We start from the raw sequence: 22,111 nt of genomic DNA, 5'->3' as shown, positions 1-22,111 counted from the left end.
TAAAAACAGAAAATGCTGGAAATACTCAGCAAGTCAGGCAACATTTGTGGAGAAAGAAACATAGTTAACGTTTCAGTTCGAAAACTTTCATCAGAACCAGCATCCGCAGCATTTTACTTTCTATTAAGCGCGTGCCAGTCCCATTTAGTTTGTGGATCCAATTCAATTGCGTGTGTGTTTCTATATATATGTCCAGTACCATTATGTTTAAGAATGTGAGCCTACTTCCATTGGGAGTGTGAAAGCAGTTCCATTGTGCGTGTGTATATCCACACACACACACACATATATACAGTTCTACTGTGTTTGAGAATATGAACCCACTTCCATTAAGTGTGAATGTAGTTCCATTGTGTGTGTGTGTATATATATATATATATATATATCCAATTTACTGTGTTTGAGAATATGAATCCACTTCCAGTAAGTGTGAGTGGAGTGCCAATGAGAATGCGAACCCAGTCCTATTGTGCGGAACTCCAGCTCCAGTGCTTGCAGATTGCCGCGCCTGTTTTGCATGGGCTGAGCGGATAGCCGGAGCCGGGGGCGTCGGTCACTGTCCGGGCGCGAGGGTCGTATTGTAACCGTCACTCTCCAGTTTAAATTTCACAACGTTCTAACTGGGTCCGAACGCTCGAGGAGGAATAGAGCGAGGAGCCGGTGTTACTGCGAGTGTCCGGTTATAGTCTCAGGGCACTCTGACGGTCTGTAGCCTTGCATAACACTTGTCAATAATGTAACTCTAAAGTGTACAAAACACTGAGGTTATGGAAAAAAAAATCAATATTATTGATGCGGAACGACATGTTTCCAATATTTTGTGTTTCATTTTATGTCACACCCACTGCACAAAGTTATCAAAGAGACAAAACACTATGGCAAGCACTGAGCTAAAACAAATGGATAATTGTCTGGGGCAGGCTGGATAAATGTGCTGGAGTTGATGACTATTTTACTTACTTTGGGGTTGCTTTTACTTAATTGCTCGGGGGAAGTGGAGGTTCCTGGCCAGGTTGTACGTGGTCTGTGGGAAGGGCAGATTTGTGGAGCTGAATGGCCTTTTGGCCAGCAATGCTTTACCATCTTTCAATAGTATTTCCTTGCTTCAAATGCCCTCAACGCCAGCCACAGACACACAGACCATAGGTAGGACTCTTTTCCCAATGGCCAAACATCAGTTTCCATTAACATACTGAGGCCCTTATAAACTCAAACTTGCCCTGTTATTCGCACTTTTGTATGGATTAACATGCCCAGGTTAGCCATCTAGCCCTAATAGCAGTATCTAGTTCACTCGAGAATTCAAGGGATGCCCACCATGTAGTTCCGAAGGTGGAAAATAGTCCATTGCCAGACCAATACGTACAAGTCTGAAGCTACATCATCAAATTTAATTACAAGTGAAATAAATATGAGAGGTGAGAATATAAATCAAAATACTAAAAGCACAATAGCCAAACTTGTGCAATTTATAACAAAAATTAATGTTTAGCATGTAGCCTTTCTGTAGAATGTTACTGTGACCATCAAGGATTTCCAGCATTTGTAGTTTTTTTCCATTTAATTTGCATAATTTATAAACAATTTCAAAATAAATAAAAAGAAACCCTGAAATACTTATAGTTCCTTTCAGGAGCTCCCGAGTAACAATTTCAGATTGTAGATTATGCAGGAGATGATTATTCAAGGAGCTTTTAATAGTCCCCTCACAGGTAGAGGTATAAAGAATGTGAGAAAGTTTGTAGGTTCTAATATATTTTTCCCTTTGATTAAAAAGCAGATCACTTTGAAGATTATCCTTAGAAAACACACATTATCGCAAACCATGTATTAATGGTCCAAGGAAGAAGTATCGAGTCAGAGATGTTCACACTTTCCCAGTATAAAGGGCTGAAAAATGAATATCATCTTAATTTTGTTTGTATCTTCCCAGTATAATGGTTCAGTATTCTCGAGCGGCTTTTCCCTGCTGGATAGTCATCTGCGTTACTGTCTGTCAATCCGCATATATAAACATTTCAAATTAGCTGGGCTGAACACAGGCATTTGCTGCTTTCTTATAGACACAGAGACTGGGATCCTTCATTCTGAATCTTGATGAGGACGGCTTTCATGTTAACTCTAGCTATTTGAAAGACCATATGAAATAAAGATGCAACTCTCCCCATTTATCATACAAATTCCAAAGGCCTTAAGTTAAATGAACCAAAATTTCTGCTTCTAATTGCTATCCAGTGGCTATTGTTGGAAGTGATTGGGCTCAGATGTCATGCTCCACGCCACCCCTGGGAAAAGGTTGCTCTTTGTCTAGGCGCACATGGGAAGAATGGCTACTTGGATAAGGGACCAGAGGACTTTTGATGTCCATGGAAACATATCCCAGCCTAATGCCTTCAGGAAGGGGAATAAAGTTTGTGTATGTGAGAGAGAGGTGCCCATTTTGCTGTTGAAGAGCATTTTCTCTGCTGAACTGAGTCGATGGGGGGAATTTTAACATCACCATGACGGGCAGGCGGTGGGAGGTAGTTAAGTTGGCAATAATGTGAAACTGACACCAAACCACCGCGAACGTGCCAACTTCTGGTTTTGGGGACGTCCGAGTAACCCGCTCTGGAGAGGCGGGTCAGTGATTATAATTTTTAAATAAGGCTCCGTTCCTCAGATTTTGGGTGCCATTTGAATTTAACGGCTGCAGGCCGGGTTTCCCAGGGCTCGGGAAACCCGGCAGCTGAAGGGAGGCGGGATCCAGCAGGTAAGTCCTTTTCTAGCACTACTTGTGAGCCAGTTGGAGCAGGAGTGCTTCACCCCAGCCCGTCAAGCAAATCTTCTGCCGTGATCTCGCCCCATAATGGGCCAACCCTCCACTCCCCGCAATTTCTCCCTCCCTAAGATCTCTCCCACCTGTGCTCTCTCCACCCCCACGATCTCTCCCTCCCTGCAATTCCCCCCCACCACCACAATCTCTCCCTCCCTTCTCGCTTCCGCGCTCCGAGATCCCCCTCCCCCCACCAACCCCCGAGCTTCTCCGATTGTCAGGGACCGTCCCCAGCAGGAACTATCAAAGTGTGCTTTCCTGGTATTTTTACCATCGAATTTAGTTTATTTGTATGATGCCATGTCGGATATTTCATGAAATTGCATTATTTCCTGTGCTTCTCTTTCTACAGAATGGAGAGTTATGAAGAATTCTGCAAAGCTCGCCTTGCTCAGATCAAAGCTAAGGTTAAATTGGAGAAAAGTTCTCTACCGACAACAAACTGCGGAGGTTCTTTGATCCGGTGTCATGGCATTGCCATACTTTCACCACTGGCAAGTGATCATGGCCCTGCTATGTCTAATTTGACTCAACATGCTGAAATGGAGTGGGGGAAACAAAATTTGGATAGACCTAACCTTTCAACTGAAGAAAATAAAATTATGTAGGAATTCTAAGTGCAAAATGAGTGGGGAATATTTGATGCTGTCTGGCCAAATGCTTGTACCACACTTAAATGTGTGTGAGTTGGAGGACTAACAGCAGTAAAAGAACATTCCTCAGAAATATTTCAAAGAATTTTACGTACAATGAAATACCTTGAAATGTAGTCATCGTTGTGTAGGCAAATACGGAAGCGATTTTGCATATAGTAAAATCCCACAAACAGCAATGTGGTGAATGACTGACTAGATAATCTATTTTCATTAATGTTGATTCTAAGAAGAAATGTTGGCCAGAAGAGCTTTTTTTTTAAACAAAACCATGAGATCTTTAGTGCCTCTTGATCAAGCAGATAGAGCCTTGGTTTAATGTCTTATTTAAAGGATACATCTTCAACAATGCAGTAGTCCGTAGGCCAGTATATTCATTGAAGTCCCGTAGTTGTATTTGCCTTGTATGATTATGGTATGTGGCAGTTTTTGACTAATATAACAACATTTGAAAAGGCAAGTTATCTGGAATTTTACCATCATTGTTGTATTTTGACAGGGCTCAGATGACATTTCATTGCTTTAGTTCGTCGACACTTTATTGAGGATGAGGTTAAATTAATGCTATGAATTCCATGTTTTTGTATGCTAAATTGACCATGTTCAGAAATGTTTGTTAATTGTGCAATTAGTATTCTATCAGGGTAATGGATAACAATGAAATAATTAAAATGATTGGCAATTTATTAACAATTTTACTACAGTACTACACCCACATTTTCCTGCATGTCTTCCATAATAACTATTAGGCTCACCACACAGTTGATAAGAATCCTACCGTTTATATGGTCATTTGGTTTTCTGCCTAAATCACATACAGACTAAACAAAATTGAAGTCACCTTGAAGTAACTTAACAATCATTAACAATCAAAACATACACAAATAAAGATCAGAGGTCAACTCCTGCGCATCTTTTGTTTTCATTAGAAAACTGATTCAGTTTGGCAAAAAAGGACAGTTTTCACAGAAGAGTAAATGTTGTCACATTGCCTGATCAATATTAATGATTGCTCCTAAAGATTAACTTTTACTGTTATTGTTCTGTAAGAGGAAGAAAACAAGATCAAAAACATTAATCAAATCCTACTGGTTCTTTCCAGCTTTCCCCAGAACAGAGGAAAGAGATGCAGGAATACCAGTTGAGGGCCATGAGCTACAGTGAAACCTCAAAGGACAAACTGCATGAAGCACAAACAAGTATGCAATTATTGGAGGTACACAAACTATTCAACGGTATGCAGGTGAGGCCTTCCTGTTTGTTTGCTTTTTAAACATAACAGGCAAATCCTTTTAGCACAATACTCCAAGCTTGAGTTGTTTGTAAAAAATGAATTCCACGGGAACCTGCCAGGTTATCTACGTAAGGTTATCAAAGTCACAAATGACATCCTATGTGACTATGACCGTGGTGAACTATCCCTGCTCATCCTTCTCAACCTGTCTGCAGCCTTTGACACGGTTGACCACACCATCCTCATCTAACGCCTCTCCTCCGTTGTCCAGCTGGGTGTGACTGCCCTCGCCTGATTCCATTCCTATCTATCCAGTCATAGGCAGAGAATCTCCTGCAATGGCTTCTCTTCCCGCTCCTACTACGTTACCTCTTGGGTCCCCCAGGAATCTATCCTTGGCTCTCTCCTATTTCTCATCTATATGCTGCCCCTCGGTGATGCGATCTGAAAACATGTCAGATTCAACATGTACACTGACAACATCCAGCTCTACCTCACTACCACCTCTCTTGACTCCTCCACACTGCCTCTGATTTGTCACACTGCTTGTCCGACATCCATTATTGGACGAGCAGAAATTTCCTCCAATTAAATATTGGGAAGACCGAAGCCATCGTTTTCGGTCCCTGCCACAAATTCCTTCCCCAGCCACCGACTTCATCCCCCTCCCTGACCACTGTCTGATGCTGAACCAGACTGGAACCTCGGTGTCCTATTTGACCCTGAGCTGAGCTTCTGACCCCATATCCTCTCTATCACCAAAGACCGTCTACTTTCACCTCCGTAATATTGCCCGTTTCCACCTCTGCCTCAGCTCATTTGCTGCTGAAACCCTCATCAATGCCTTTGTTACCTCCAGACTCGAGTATTCCAACGCTCTCCTGGCTGGCCTCCCACCTTGCACCGTCCGTAAACTTGAGCTCATCCAAAACTCTGCTGCCCGTATCCTAACTATCACCAAGTTTGTTCACCCATAACCCCTGTGCTCGTTGACCTACATTGGCTCCCAGTCCAGCAACACCTCGACTTTAAAATTCTCATTCTTGTTTTCAAATCGCTCCATGGCCTTGCTGCTTTAAATCTCTATAACCTCCGAGATCTCTGTGCTCCTCCAATTCTGGTTCTTGCGCTTTCCTGACTTTCATCGCTCCACCATTGGCGGCTGTGCCTTCAGCTGCCTAGGCCCTAAGCTCTAGAATACCCTCCCTAAATCTCTCCGCCTCTCTACCTCTCTTCCTTTTAAGACGCTCCTTAAAACCTACCTCTTTGACCAAGCTTTTGTTCATCTGTCCTAATATCTCTTTATGTTGCTCGGCCTGAAATTTTGTCTGATAATGCTCCTGTGAAACGCTTTGGGACGTTGTCACAACGTTAAAGGTACTATATAAATGCAAGATGTTGTTTGTTATTGTTAGCATGGACAAAACACTGCTGGCTGGATGCTGTTGCATACTCTGCCAGCAGAGAGCTTTCTATAGGGGTCTGTACTGCAGTTTCTAGATTGTAAGAAAATATAATGCTAAATTTCAAAATTTAAATGACAGAAGTGACTACATAGCCCCCTGCCACCCAGGATGGCCTGCTCTGTGGCACCTATTAAAGTTAATGGAGCCACTCCGCGATGCATGCAGATATACTGTGTGAACTAAATCATTGGAGTGGCAGAGAAAGGAGCTGGAGATGTGAAATTTTAATCTCCAAAAGAATAAAAATAACAAAATCAAGGATATGTTCCAAAAAGTTAATAAGCTGTCAGCCTTGGCTCAGTGATAGCACGTGCCTCTCAGTCAGTAAACTGTGGATTCAAGCCCCACTCCAGAGACTTGACCACATAATCTGGGCTGATACTCCAGTACTAAGCAAGTGCAGCACTGTTGGAGGTGCCGTATTTCGGATGAGACATTAAACCAAGGCCCCTCTGACCCCTCAGGTGGACATAAAAGATCCCATGGCACTATTCAAAGAAGAGGAGGGGAGTTCTCCCGATGTCCAGGCCAACATTTATCCCTCAACCAACCCAACCAAAAACAGATTATCTGGACATTGATCTTGTTGTTTGCAGCATTTCCCTACATTAGCAGAATGACTACACTTTCAAAAAGTAGTTCATTGACCATGAAGTCCTTTGGGTCATTTTGAGGTCATGAAAGGCACTACACAAATGCAAGCTCTTTCTATTGCTATAGATCTTTTTTTGTAAAAGTGAGGTGAAGATGATTTTGTAAAGAATATATTCCCCATCCAATTCCCTCCTGACTTTCATTCCGCTTTCAGTGTACTGATGTACTTGACTTTTTAAAAAACTGCTTTTGTTTTTATTTATTTAAAAAGAATTGATATTAAACTACCAAATCAATACTTGGAATCTAAAGACTGCAGTAGAAACTCTATAATGACTCTTAGGGTATATTATAAAAACACACTTTATAATCTCTATCCAGAAAGAACATTTTTATGGTCCCCCTGTGAACGAGGAGTCATTAGCAATGGAACAAAGCAAGTCATAGAAGAGCACAGTTCTAGTTGGGGGCTATGATATGTGAATATATCGGTAATTCTATAGTCCCAGACTGGTTTTCAATTGTTTGTTATAGCTAACTAAAGTGCCAACAATTCAGGAGATTCTGGAAAATTATTCATTTCAGAGGTTGCCCGGCATGCCTGTGAATGCTGACCCTGTCGAAGAGATGAACAGTGGATGCATAAAGGATTGGAACACCACAACCAACGCAACTCCTGTGCACAAAACCTCACTTGGACACAGTGAGTCTCTAACATTTGAGCCTACTAGATATAAAGCACAGATATCTAATGAGATTGAAGAAACATATACTACAAGTCTTGTGACTGACCATGTGCCTGCAATAATGACCTCCGATTTGATTGATAGAAAATTTGGTATTTCAAATTACCATGCCGGTTCTTCCTGCTTGGGTCCTGTGGCAAGTAATAATACAAGGGCCAGTAGTCACGTAAACAATGATAAATCAGATGACTTTCAAAATACAGCAGTTCATGTTCTTCAAAACTTTGCTATACATAAAATAATTGATACAACAAAGCACATACCAATCAATTCTACCAACACGCAAGAGGATTTATGTGAAGTTGGGAGTGATGACTCTATAGTAATATCCACAAGAGATGAAACCAATGGCAGTAAGTCAGAGCACTTCCATCATCCTACTAATGAGGCCAGTATGAGTCAGAATTCATCTCCTGACACCAATGTACTAAGTCTACAGAGCCTATTGAAAAAATCAAAGGAGTATCGAGATAGGCAGAGACAACTAAAACTGCAGAAAACCGTACAATGCAAAATGCAAGGAGAACACCTTTCTGACATGGAAAATGATTTGGATGCAACTAAAGATAGCAAAAATACCAGGGGAAAAATAAATGATTCAGGGAAACCCATGCTGCCTAACACCTTGTTAAACCTTGATCCAGCTGTGCATTCTGTTTCCTCACTGTATTCCCATACTTTTTCTGAACACAACCAAACTTTCATAGCCAGTGATGTGAACACAGAAAAAACAAATGAAGTGCGACACAAGTGTCAAACTTTACCTAAGGGGAATAAAGGTAGCAAAATAGATGAGGTGAATCCCAAGAATACCTTCAAGTTCTCAAAGCCATTTAAAGTGATGAATAAACGTTACTGCTTCAAGAGAAGCCCAGTACATTCAAACTCTGGGGGACAAGTATCCCAATATCAGGAGGGAGGTAATAACATGAACAGGTCTGCAAAAAGTCAAAATAGAGGTTTCATGGTACCCAACTTAACATTGAGCAAAAGTCCGGTATTTTCAAAAAAGTGGACCTGTCCATCACAAAGGCTGCTATTAAATGCTCCAATCGATGTAGGTAGTGAAATGATTGAACAACCGGAGAAGAAAAGTAGTTCAGACACACCTAGAGATGAACCAAAACTCAACCAAGCTCAAACACAATACATTACCGAACTGGAGGTAAACTTGGCCAATCTAAAAGCTCTAATAACAGGTTTGCAAACTGCATTAACTTCATCCTGTGAAGTAACAATAAATGAACAGTTGCTGAATTGTGAAGCAACTCCACTGGAGAGAAACAGTGACTCTTTGAGCAACAAGTGCACACAAAAAGATAATGAAACTGCTGACATTGCAGCAGCTGACTTACATTGGAATAAAGTACATAATGATGTAAGGTTTCTATCACGTGAAAATTCTATCCCACAGACTGTTAATAGTGCTCCTGCTGCATTTCATGCCAATAAATTACAGTCCTTTGAAGCACAAAAGATGCAGTACCCCAGCCAACAGTTATTTGTACAGAATGGTCCCATAACAACAATACCTGAGATGTCAAGTCTGACGTCCACCATCCATATGACTGCGGACAGAATTGCACGAAACCAATCTATTAACAAGTCCTATGATGTGGATTTCCCGTCTCCACTATTGATGCAGGATTTTAAGTTGAAGCAGGAGATGGATAATTCAAAAAACTCAGCTACTCCAGAATTTGGACTGAACGTATTGGACCACAGAGTCAAAAGGAAATTAATCATGAATACTGCCAGTGATGGACAGGAACAGCAGCCTTTTGTTCTGACTGGTTCCTCCAGGCTATCTTTTCATTTACATAACTCAAGTCTGGACTGTGAAGAAAAAGAACCTCAGTCACTTGGTAAGTAGGAGGCATATAATCTACTCACCCTGAAGCAATTATGATAATCTTACATAAAACATGTGAGATCTTATCTTCCATTTTCTCTTGGATATAAATGTTTTTTCTCAGATATTTAAGGGTAAATATTGTATTTGTAATATATAATCAGGCTGATAAGTTATTATTTAAAAATCATTCCCCAGTGTAACTAAATGATTTTCAACAACTTCAGTTGTAGAAGTGCATATGTCAATGTTTATTTAATCCACAGAAAACTACTTGCACTGACATTAGGTGAGGACAGGATCAGGCTTAGTTGGGGTACCCCATTTACCATTTTGGGTAAATTCAGCAATCCTACATTTCCAGGAGGGAGCCACGCATGAAGGGAGTGCAGTTCAGAGCTAGGGCTACAGCATTGCAGCCTGATTCTCTGACCCATGTCCCCTTTGAGTGAAGCTCTCCACTGCGAGCTCAAGATTGGTAAATATACTCTTGTGTCCAGTAATAATGCAAGATGTGCTGGACTGTTTTCAGGCTTGGTGTACTGTTCCAACTTGACTTTAGGAAGATCTGAAACTAATTATGTCAAAAGTCAGTATGATCATACAGTTTTATATATATGAATGCAGTCATCCCTTGTAGAAGGGATGGGCCATAGAGGAGTCTGAAAAGCTATGTGATGTGATATTGAAAACAGGTGACCTGAGGAAGAAAGTTCCACCTAATGCTTCCATGGGTACTATAGGTAGAAGCCTCTTAGCATGCCATTTGTCACTCAGCCTCACCCTTCATATAATCTCTTCCATCCACAGCCACTTCCTTGACATGCCATCTCCTGTGGCTCCTCCACTTCTAAGGATTTGCTAACCGATACATTTATCTCTGACCACTTCCTTGTTCTCCTTAGCACTTTCAGTCCTCCAACATCTCCCATCCCCCCACCACCCTCACCATGCACGCTAGGAAAATCTCTCCGTGAGCTCCCACTATCAATCTTCTAACTCCTCATCCTACCCTCCACTTGTCAGAACATCTCTGCCACTGTTGATCTGCTCAACTGTTCCCTTGATTCTGTCTTCAATGCTTTTGTCCCACCAAATCACTCAATGTTTCTTATTCCTGAAATTACTGTTGTGGTCCCCAGCTTCCGTCCCTTAAGTCCCATGGTCATAAATTTGAGCACACTTCGTGCACAACTTGTCTAGTCAGTCGTTGTCAAATCTGCTTTGATCATGTTAAACACTACCATGCTGTCTTCAGCCAATCCTCTTACTACCCCAGGATCTTCCTGCTGGCAAGGACAACCAATCCATAGTTCCTTTTCTTCATGATAAACAGCCTCATCAAACCCTTCCTTCACCCCCTTCACTCTCAATTCCAATCACAAGTGCAAAGAGCTCATTGATTTCTTTGTCTCTTAGATTAAGACCATCTGTGTAGCTGCCTCTGCCGCTTCTTATCCCTCCTCTCTGCTTCCCACCTATCCTACCCCTGATTCCCTATCATATTCTACCCCTGATTCCCCATTATTCTGCTGATCCTCTCCCTCTACTTCTCCAATCTCATCTCTTTGATAAGCCTCTTCATTCTCTCCCCATTCAACTCCTGACCACTTAAGTACCCCAACTAGCACCCATGCTTATTGACATTGTAGATGGCTCTCTCTGCTCAGACTCTGTCCTTCTCCCTTTCAAAAGTACTATTATCAGGATCCTCAACCCACCCCACCTCTAACCTCCCTTTAATCTCTAAGGTCCTCAGAGGTATTCTTGTCTCCCAGTTCCCTATCCATCTCTCAGACCCTCTGTTCAAATTCTTTCAGTAGTTTCTACTCTGCTTACAACACTAAGATCGCCCTGGTTTAAGTAACAAATGACATTATCTGTCGATGTGATTATGATACATTATCCCTCCTTGCTCTCCTCGATCACTTCACATTATTTGATAGGGTTAACCATGCCAAGCTGCTTCAATGTTGCTCCTCTCCACCATGGATCTATCATTGGCCCTCTCCTCATCTGCATGCCGCTCCTTGGTTACAGGATTTATAGGGACGGGGTCAACATACACATGTATATTGATGACGCCCAGCTCTACCTCTTTACTATTTCCATTGACTCCATCATCATGTGCTGTTAGATTGCATATCCGTTATTCCTGTTGGCTCCGGACGGGAGACAGTCCAGAATTGGGAGTTAAAATGGCCCGAGCCTCACGTTCAACTGTCCGCGAGTGTTCCTCCCCCCGCACCAAGCCCGCTCTGAGTTAATATCTGGGCTTTTGTATAACTAGCACTATTACTGTAATTCTCAGTACAGTATAATGAAAAAAAGAACAATGCTGTAAATCATTTGCCTTGGTTGCTTGCTCTTTCTAACAGTAAACATATTAATATGGCTGTTTTAATCAACATGAACTGTATAAATGATCAAATAAAACCATTTTTGCTTTCAAGCCAGAAAATGGTTTTGTATCTTTGTTCCAAAAGCAATGACTTGGAAAGATGATTGAAGGGACAGGCTTACAAACAGCAAGGCTTGCTGTTAATCATAACATTTTTCTAGAATTATCCTTAGATAAACATAATTTACCTCATATAAAGGGGTCCCAAAGTTCATGATTTATACAAAAACAGTTCAACTCTGTAGGACTTTTCCCCTATACTGTAATGGAACTTTGCATACAAATAGCTAATGATGGCACAGATACTCTCTCCCTGAAGTAAAAATGTATCCACTTGATAATGTGAGACTTTACCTGAAAAAGACTTAAAATTAATTCTGCAACTTGTTTTCAAATCTTTTGGAAAAACAAAAAACTCAGAAATCTTGTTACAGCATGAAGAAAAAAACACTTCAAGTTGAGAGAATCAGATTGATGCATGGAGGGAATTTCTGGCAAAGAGAAGGAGGTTTTCAGTAAATGTTAGTGACGGTATTCAAAGATAGGACAATCAATTTGTTAGGTAAGCTTAAATCATGTCATTGTGAAATATATAATTTGTTTTATTATTGTTTATTTATAAAAGTTACAGAAATTATAAAATACGAAAGGTTGCTACAGTCGATAAAAAGAGTCATGGAAATACAAATTTTGGTTTAAAAATGAGACTGTCTGGTGCAAAACCAGATAGTGACAACTGTAAGATTCATGGTGTAGAAAATGGAAAAAGCTAAACTGCCCAGCACTTTCATCACTATCGTTAATAAGCACAAAATCAATTGATTTGAGGCGGCTGTAAATGAATAATGTGGTATCTCAGTCAGTACGAGTAATACTGAACTGCACTAAATGTGCTTTCTGTGGGGCTGAAAATATCAGTTAAATATTTTAAAAATGCATTGATGTAATAGAGTTGCTCCACAGGATGGCGCTCCTTGGCATGTAACAGCACAGCACATAAATGCTAATTGATATGGTTTAGAATAGTTGGCACAGACTTGATGGCCTAACAGCCTGTTCCTGTGCTGTAACATTTTATGATTCTATGTCATTTACTTCGTATTGTGCTGTGTACTTGGAAACAAGTGAATAAAAACCTTTGTTAAACACTCTTTCCAAGAGACAGCTCCTCTCTAATAGGACTGCACCCTATTTCATTTTTAAAAGGAATCCAGAATCACTAATAACAGGAGATCAGAATTTGAACATTAACATCTAAGACACAACAGTCCATAATGAATTTAATGTAAAAGTTCTATTCAGAGTCTGAGTGACTCATTTGAAATTTTGCATAGGAATGAGGAAGAAGTTATTTATTTAGTTTGGTCTAATAAAACTTTTTGAAGCATTTAGAGGACAAATTAGTGATCATAAATGGACAGTGGAATCCATGAACGTGTTACAGAAATCTTTCCAATTTTAAAGGGAGACAAAGAAGGAACAAGTAACATGATCAAGAGTCTTCACCAACAGATCATTTGGTTTAACCCACTTGTCATCATTAATGATGTCAGAGGAATAGAATCTCTGCAGTGAAGGGCGGGCTTTCTCTAAGCAGTTTACATTTGTGTTTTAATTCATCAAAGTTATTTGTATACTTTTTGCACAATCCCTGTATTCTATTTTGACTATTTTTGGAAAACTACTTAAGGATACCTCAACAGAATTAAAGATGTGTTCAGTAAATTAAGAGTTGTTTATTGCTCTGTATATTTCTCCAATTCTGTGTTATAATATTCAACGTTAGATGTATACACTCATGTATATGACAAAAAAGTGCCTGTCCATTTTGAAAGCTGAAAAATAAATTTGTTACCGAAAATGTTTTAATTAAATCTGTGTTATACTGCTTCTGTTAAACAGAGTAAATGTGAAGCAGATTTTCAGGCTGGAAGTACTGTGATATCTTTAATGTTTCAACATTTAATCTTAAACACATAAGTTTGATTTGACAGGAGCAATGTAGGTTTCTACACAGAGAGAGCTGTAAGTTATCAGAAGATGTCTGCCCAGAGTGGCATCGTCAAAAGAAGTGTACAAACAGTTCCTGCTCCCAAAAACATATACCTCTGTTCGAGAGGTACTGCATGATTTGTTTGTTATTGTTTTTTTTATATTGACAGTTTGAACCTGTATTCTTTTTAAAGATATTTTGCTCCCTACCCAAAGCCGATCTTCCCATGCCACACACTATCTGCAGCCAATAAGATGGCAAGCAACCAGTTCCCAGACCTCCGTCAATGTTGCTCTAAAACCAGACACAAGAACGTGAATGACAACAGCCCGTGACTAACTTTCCCTTCAATTTTCCCATTGGCTAACACACCCCCAACAGCAACATGGCTGAAATCAGGAATTCAGCACTGTAGGGATTCCAGCCATTAATCGACATTCCACCATTCTATGCACGGTATATTAGTTTTCCAATACACTCACCCATCACACCACTGATAGTATCTCTCATTTTTCATGATTTCTTCATTTTTCTTTACAAAACTGCTTGACAATACTCTCCTGTATTATGGCACCATTAATGTGCATGAACCATGGCCGGCAGTGTGAGACCTATAGGGATAAAGTATTATAATTTGTAGAATAATATACGATTAATTGTGTAGCATCAAATTTAATTTTATGGCCTTTCCCAATCTCCTCTCCATTCATCCCACCATTGGTGGCTAGGCCATCAGCTGCCTCACCTCTACTATCTGGAGCACCCTCCTAAACCTCTATGCCTCTCTATTTCTCTCTCCATCTTTAAAAACCTTCTTAAACCTAGCATTATGAGCAACCTTTCAGTCACCCCCCTAATTTCTATCTCCATGGATCAGCACAATTCCTCTATTTCGACTTGTGAACTGTTTTGGGATTTTTTTTAATGGTTTCTGTTGAACCTGCTCTGTATTTCCAGAATGTTCTGTTATAAACAGATAGTTTGGTGTATAGTAATTTTATGATAATGAAACTGAGATTTAAAAAATGAGGACAATTAGTTTCTACTGTAATACTACATATAACCAAATTAAAAATTTACCACGACTTATTGATGTGACTGAGTGACAGTAAATTAACCCACTGGCTTTTTAATTCTAAGACCTAGGTTCAATTCTAGCCCAGACTGATACAATGAATGTTTGTACAAAATAAATTTGGAAACTTTCAACCCACTTCTTACTGTGTGTGAGTACACAATACAAAATGGCAATAAAAGGAAATCTTAGTGAGAGAGGCCTCAAGGACAACCTCTGTGGAAAATGGAAATTCCACACTAATGTGAAGAGGTGGAGATCTTCTTAGGCCAGGTGCATTCTATTGCTTACCCAATAAAGGATAGTTCTAAAACATAGAAAGGAGTGCGCACAATCAATGGTAAACATCAACAATATTCTCCCATGCCACCCTGTGGCAGATTCCTAGTCCTATTGCCAGACTTAAAATATGATTTACATCAAAAAAACAATGACCTTTTATTTTGGCAAAATGGGAACCGAGCTCAGGTAGAATCTTTAAACAGGCTTCTGAATGCCCACAGGGACATTTCCGTGAGATTACCTGCTCACGGAAATAAATTCACCTGGAAATCTCTTATCCTTAAAAGAACACAAAGACTTTTACATAACCTAAAATTATTCAAGTTTCATTTGGGAATGGATCTTTTATTTTACAGACCTTGTGAGCTACAGAATACAGCTTAATGTACAAGTGATTTGCGATTGTTAGTCTTTAAAGTGCCAATTATTTTGAAGATTTTCATGACCCTTTAGCGAGCCATTATTTAAAGTTTGCACTTCAGAAAATGTGACAAACATTAATATTACAGCAAGAAAGCTATTCAGATGTCTGGAGTATTGACCCTTTGCAAAAAAATGAAAACTTAAATACAATTTAAAGTTTAGAGTAAAATTGACATATTTTATACGTCAAACTGAGAATAATTTCTGAGTTAGCACCTCTACAGCACTTTCAGCCCACTGCACTCGAAAAAAACAATTCATTCAAGGTGCTGTAGGGGTTAATTAACTGATACTGTTCTTTTATTTGTTTGAACAACTTTGTAAATGAACCCAAAAGAAATATTCAAAATAAACACCTGAATTCCAAGGCTATTGCTTAATGATAACTAAATGATAAAAGTCCTTCAAATTTCACTTGTGAATTTCTTGTTTAGACTATGAGAGAAGAAACCTAATGCTATGTTTCTGGGTTTCGTTGCCCGTTTTATTTCAAATTCTTTTGGCCCCTGTGCTTCCGACAACTCTTATAGGTGAGCCCTAGCTCCCTATGTCCTTGAGAGTATCTCCACTTCTAATATCTAGGCAAAATATTGTAGCATACTGAAGATAATGAACAGAGAACCTGTTTTTAGATGACTACAGGTACTAAATCTATCCTGTGCCTGCACAGGATCCTCTTTGATTTTGGAAGTGGTAGAATAGCATTACGCTGTTAGATCTTGTTTGGCTTAAACTACCAAACAAATTCATTAAATAGCAATAGAGCAAGTGAATAATAACAATAACAAAGCATATTTTTATAGGAGTCATTAAGCTTTGCCAGCTCCTTGCATTGTAGAAAATGATAGTGTGCAACATTGTGCTAAACCTCTGCTATAATTAATTTTCTTACGTAGTGATTCTTACCCTTTTTCACCAACTACGGAAGTTATCTACCTCAATGAACTCTTCAGAAATTTCAGACTGACTGTCTTCTTTTCAAAGGTTCCAGATCAAACTCACTGATTTGAAAAGTGTTATGTACTTTGAAATGATAACCGTGGCTACAAATCAAATACATATTTTGAACAAATCACACAACATTTATAATTGAATTGAGTGGCTTGGCCCCTCCCTCCCTAGGGCACTTGTTTTACAGGCAGATTGTAACAAACTGAGCTGGAACATTCTGCTCTGAGTGAAGCTGGCTTCCAACCTATTTTGTACCACAACAGAATTTCAAAAAAACAATAACAAGCTATAAGGCAAAAATGCTTAAATTTTGTCACACGTAATTCTGCATTGCCTACACTTTAAACCATTATAATAATGGTTTTAAAAGGATTGCACCTTTTGAGGCAAGTGCTACCCCTATTGCCAAGTTTCTATTTACATTTGTAATTTTGTAGGTTTTTCATACGTTGTCATTAATGGATAAACTTATAATTTTACTATAGAAATAATTGTGTATATTTTTAAGGAATTTATTGTGCAGTATTAAACTGTACAGGTTTATTTATTTTGCCACTATGCACCCTTATCTGCACTTTGAATTTTTTTAATACTTCTGTAACTAATTGAGAACAAAATTCAAATGGCTGGGCAAGTGTTAATCTGCCCTGTTTCTGACTAGAACACTATAGTGTTCACTTTCTCCCATTTGTACTGGTGGGGCAAAAATCTTATAAGGAAAACTAAAGCTTTGATTGTACTTGCCTGGGAGCAGTTTTTTAACTGAACGTTGTACCTAATAAATAATACTACACGCTTTTTGCTTTATCTTGAGTTTTTAATGTTGATTAATACGAATACGTTGATTCTGTGTTGGAATTCTTCAATTGTTACTTTTTTGGTGCTCGATAATTCAGTCAGGACAGTGTGCAGTTTTAAAAGTGGGTGGGATTTTCCAACAAAGCTTGCTCTTAGACCCCTTAAGTTTCACAAGAGCCATCTTGTAAGGATAATTGAAACATGGTTACCTAAGGAACAGGACTGGCAGTTAAATATTGCAGGATATAATGTATTTAGAAAGGATAGGGAAGGAAGAAGGGGGTGGGGGTAACTGTACTAATTAAAGATACCATAATAGCAATAGAAAAATGGGACATAAGTAACATTTAGATAGAAATGGAATCCATATGGATTGAGACAAAGGATAAGAAAGGATCGGTCACATTAATAGGTATATTCTACAGACCACCTAATAGTGGAAGCAAAGTGGAGGATTAAATATGTAGACAAATCTATGAAATGAGTAAAAAACATCGAATAATAATCATGAGAGATTTCAACTACCCCCAAATAAACTGGCAAGAAGAGGTAGGGAAACGAGAGAAGGGAATGGAGTTTTTATTGTGTACATGACCCTTACCCAGTATGTGTGAAGCCCAACAAGAGAGGAATCACTGCTGGATCTAGTAATGGGAAATGAACCAGAACAGCTAAGAGAAGTAAGCGTAGGGGAACATCTAGGCAATAGCAATCAGAACATAATAAGATTTAAAATAATGATTGCGAAAGACATAAGTAAGACAAAGACCACAGTAATAGATTGGGGGGGGAAAAGCTAATTTTCAGGGAATGAGAATGGGACTAGGGCAGGTAAACTGGAAAAATATTTTGACAGACAAGCAAATAGAACAGCAGTGGGTAATATTTAAAACGGTGATCAATAGAGATCAGGGGAAGTATATTCCTCTAAAAAGCAAGAACAAACTAGCCAATAATGAAACACCATGGATGAATAAAGAGGTACAGGTAAAATTGAAACTAAAGAAAAAGGCATACTCTAAATGCATAGACAATAACGGAGAGGATGACAAAAGGGAATACGAAGAGGTTAGGAAAGAAGTCAAAAAAACAATTAGGAAAGCAAAGAGGAACTATGAGATTAAATTATCAAGGAATATAAAAAAAAGTAAAGTATTCTACAGACACATAAGTAACAAAAAAAAACAGAATAGGGATAAGGCCACTAAGGGATGCACATGATAAACCCACAGGTAACGACAGCGAAATGACAGAAATATTGAGAAGTTACTTTGCCTCTATTTACCAGGGAGACCATCAGGGTGGGCAGGACATTAGAAGAGTTCAAAAAAGATATTAAAACATTGAAGATAGAAAGGAGGAAGATAATTGAAAAACTAATCAAACTTGGGGAGGATAAGACCCCTGGTCTGGACGGATTGCATTCGCAAATATTAAAAGAAGTTAGGGAGGAGATAGCAGAGGCACTATTACATAAATATAAAAATTCACTACAAAAGGGACTAGTGCCAGAGGACTTGTGGGCAGCTAATGTTATTCCTATATTTAAAAAGGGAGATAGAACAAGTCCAGTGAACTTTATACCAGTTAGCTTAAGATAATGGAGACTTTACTCAAAGATGTAATAGGAAGACAGCTAGAGAACTAAAATATAATAAAGAATAGTCAACAGGGATTTCAGAAGGGAAAGTCATGCTTGACCAACCTTATTGAATTCTTTGAAGAAGTAACAGAAATAGGAGACAAGGGTAATGCAGTAGATGTAATATATTTGGATTTTCAAAGGGCCTTCGATAAGGTACCACATTGTAGACTCATGGCTAAGGACAGAGTATGTGGAGTCGGGACAATTAGCAGAATGGAAAGCAAGTTGGCTACAAAACAGAAGAGAGTAGAGGTTAAGGATATCTACACAGACTGGCAAAAGGTGGGGAAGTAATGTTCTGCAGGGATCGGTGCTGGGACCGCTGTTACATTAACGCTTTACATTAACGCTTTGGATTCAGGAATCAGAAGTACAATTTCAAAATTTGGGGACGACACCAAATTGGGGCTATAGTTAATACAAAGGAAGAATGCTCAAAATGCAAGAGGACATTAATAAACTTGCAGAATGGGCGTGTAATTGGCAAATGAATTTCAATATAGATAAGTGTGAGGTGGTGCATTTTGGTAGGAAGAACAAGGAGGCCGCATTCCACTTGGATAATAAGTCTAAACGGAATAGAGAAGAAAAGGGACCTCTGGGTACAGATACAGAAATCACTAAAAGTAGTGACGCGGGTTAATAAGGCCATAAAAAAGGCAAATCAAGCACGAGGGTTCATTTCTAGAGGGATAAAATTGAAAAGCAAAGAAGTTATGTTAAACATGTATAGAACCTTGGGTGGACCACACTTGGAGTATTGTGCACAGTTCTGGTCTCCATATTATAAAAAGGCTATAGATGCATTGGAGATGGTGCAAAAAAGATTCACAAGGAATGATACCAGAACTGCGAGGATATCATCCGGAAAGGCTGAACAGGCTGGGATTCTTTTCTCTAGAAAAGAGAAGGTTGAGGGGTGACCATATAGAAGTCTTTAAGATAATGATGGAGTTTGATAGGGTAGACGTGGAGAAAATGTTTCCACTTGTGGGGGGAGTCCAAAACTAGAGGTCATAAATATAAAATAGTCGCTAATAAATCCAATAGGGAATTCAGGAGAAATTTCTTTACCCAAAGAGTTATAAGAATATGGAACATGCTACCACAAGGAGTAGTTGAGACAAATAACATAGATTCATTTAAAGGAAAGCTAGATAAGCACACGAGGGAGAAAGGAATATAACTTTGAAATTATATCCTCTGTACCCAAGTCCAGGTCATTAATTCATCAAAAAGAGCCTAATACTGACCCTTGGGGAACACCACCGTATACTTCCCTCCAGTCTGAAAAAGAACCGTTCACCACTACTCTTTGCTTTCTGTCCGCCAGCCAATTTTGTATCCATACTGCCACTGTCCCTTTAATCCCACGGGCTTTAATTTTGCTAACAAGTCTATCATGTGGTACTTTATCAAATGCCTTTTGAATGTCCATATACACATCAACCACACTACCCTCATCAACCCTCTCTGTTACTTCATCAAAGAACTCAATCAGGTTAGTCAAACACGATTTTCCTTTAACAAATCCATGCTGACTTTCATTTATTAGCCCATACATTTCCAAGTGCCAAATTATTTTGTTTCATCTTTACCATATTTTCATCTACTTGTACTTAGAGAAAATAATAGGGTGTTTATAGGCGTTCGTAAAATTTAAGAATTACATCGAAACTTCAGTGCAGAATCAGGCCATTCGGCCCAACTGGCCTATGCCAATATTTATGCTGCACATGAGCCTCCTCTCCCCCTATTTCATCTAACCCTATCAGGATTTCAAAGTTTGCAGATGACATGAAACTCGCAAATGTAGGAAAGGAAATGTAGTGGAGGATAGTAACAGACTTCAAGAGGACAGAGACAGACTGGTGAAATGGGCAGACACATGGCAGATGAAATTTAATGCAGAGAAGTGTGAAGTGATGCATTTTGGTAGAAAGAATGAAGAGAGGCAATATCAACTAAATGGTACAATTTTAAAGGGGGTGCAGGAACAGAGAGACCTGGGGGTGCACATACACAAATCTTTAAAGATGGCAGGACAAGTTGATACGGCTGTTAAAAAAGCATATGGGATCCTGGGCTTTATTAATAGAGGCATAGAGTACAAAAGCAAGGAAGTTATGCTAAATATTTATAAAACACTGATTAGGCCTCAGCTAGAATATTGTGTTCAATTCTGGGTACCACATTTTAGGAAGGATGTCAAGGCCTTAGAGAGGGTGCAGAAGAAATTTGCTAGAATGATGCCAGGGATGAGGGAATTCAGTTATATGGAGAGATTGGAGAAGCTGGGGTTGTTTTCCTTAGAACAGAAAAGGTTAAGGGGAGATTTGATGGAGGTGTTCAAAATCATGAACGGTTCTGATAGAATAAACTAGGAGAAACTGTTTCCAGTGGCAGAAGGGCCAGTAGGCAGAGGACACAGATTTAAGGTGATCAGCAAAAGAGCCAGAGGCGACATGAGGATACATTTTTTTATGCAGGGAGTTGTAATGGTCTGGAATGTACTGCCTGAAAGGGAATTGGATAAATACTTGAAGGGAAATAATTTTGAATAATAAACTTGAAGGGCTATGGGAAAGAGCAGAGGAATGGGACTATTTGGATAGCTCCGTCAAAGAGCCGGCACAAGCACGATGGGCTGAATGGCCTACTCCTGTGCTGTACCTACTATGATACTATATTATGATACGTGTTGGATTATCCTGCAAAATATTCAGAAATATCAACGTTTTTAATCGAACTTTACAAACTATGAGGAGGTGGAGTGAGCTACAAGATCACATCTTTATCTTTATGATTTGGGTTTGAACGCAGTACACAAAGTCTCCTTTTTCTGAATTGAATTTAGGCAGTCTATACCAAGTTTCCAATGAGGTCAGGCCCAGAACACAAAACTACCTGTAATTTAGCACAAGCTGGCACTCTTGGAGAGAGAGGCCATAAATATGGCTTGTGTGAGAACCAGAAACAATCACATTGGTCCATTAAATTTGCTTCTTTATCCGACTTAGTGCTCCAGGCTCCCAGTGTGCAGGCGTTGTTCAGCCAATGGCAACATCAAAGTAAACTTGGCAGGTTTGCTAAAACCACTGGAGGGAAGACCCTGTAAAAATAAAAGTGAACATGGGGCCTTCCTGGTCCGTATGGTTCAGAGTCCCATCATATGGTGCATTT

The 22,111-nt window shown here is 39.4% G+C and overlaps 1 protein-coding gene across 5 annotated transcripts; it reads left to right on the top strand.

Annotated features, from left to right (window-relative positions):
• The first annotated feature begins 536 nt into the window (after nucleotides 1–536).
• Nucleotides 537–15,663, top strand: LOC137341117 (centriolar coiled-coil protein of 110 kDa-like). Of its 5 annotated transcripts, none has more exons than XR_010966964.1 (6): nucleotides 537–704; nucleotides 3,168–3,309; nucleotides 4,571–4,711; nucleotides 7,348–9,373; nucleotides 12,196–12,323; nucleotides 13,756–15,663. XR_010966964.1 is itself a non-coding variant. In XM_068004054.1 (6 exons), the coding sequence occupies exons 3-6, from the start codon at nucleotides 3,169–3,171 to the stop codon at nucleotides 13,764–13,766; spliced, it is 2,319 nt and encodes a 772-aa protein (XP_067860155.1). In that variant the 5' UTR covers nucleotides 537–704; nucleotides 1,781–2,752; nucleotide 3,168; the 3' UTR covers nucleotides 13,767–15,663. The 5 variants fall into 5 exon arrangements, 3 of the variants coding, with proteins under 3 accessions (XP_067860155.1, XP_067860154.1, XP_067860156.1); XR_010966965.1 differs by lacking the exon at nucleotides 13,756–15,663 and adding an exon at nucleotides 13,226–13,730; XM_068004054.1 differs by lacking the exon at nucleotides 12,196–12,323 and adding an exon at nucleotides 1,781–2,752.
• The last annotated feature ends 6,448 nt before the right edge of the window (nucleotides 15,664–22,111 follow it).

The sequence above is a fragment of the Heptranchias perlo genome, chromosome 23, assembly GCF_035084215.1.
Source record: "Heptranchias perlo isolate sHepPer1 chromosome 23, sHepPer1.hap1, whole genome shotgun sequence".
Taxonomy (NCBI): Eukaryota; Metazoa; Chordata; class Chondrichthyes; order Hexanchiformes; family Hexanchidae; genus Heptranchias; species Heptranchias perlo.
The sequence above is the reverse complement of the archived record's forward strand: the minus strand, read 5'-3'. Positions and strand labels throughout refer to the sequence as shown.

Bases quoted from the DNA above. Each gene is read 5' to 3' on its own strand.
- LOC137341117 (XM_068004053.1), top strand. From the start codon at position 3,169: ATGGAGAGTTATGAAGAATTCTGCAAAGCTCGCCTTGCTCAGATCAAA. The intron at 3,310-4,570 runs GCAAGTGATCAT...GGTTCTTTCCAG, and splicing joins TTGCCATACTTTCACCACTG to CTTTCCCCAGAACAGAGGAA. The intron at 4,712-7,347 runs GTGAGGCCTTCC...TATTCATTTCAG, and splicing joins AACTATTCAACGGTATGCAG to AGGTTGCCCGGCATGCCTGT.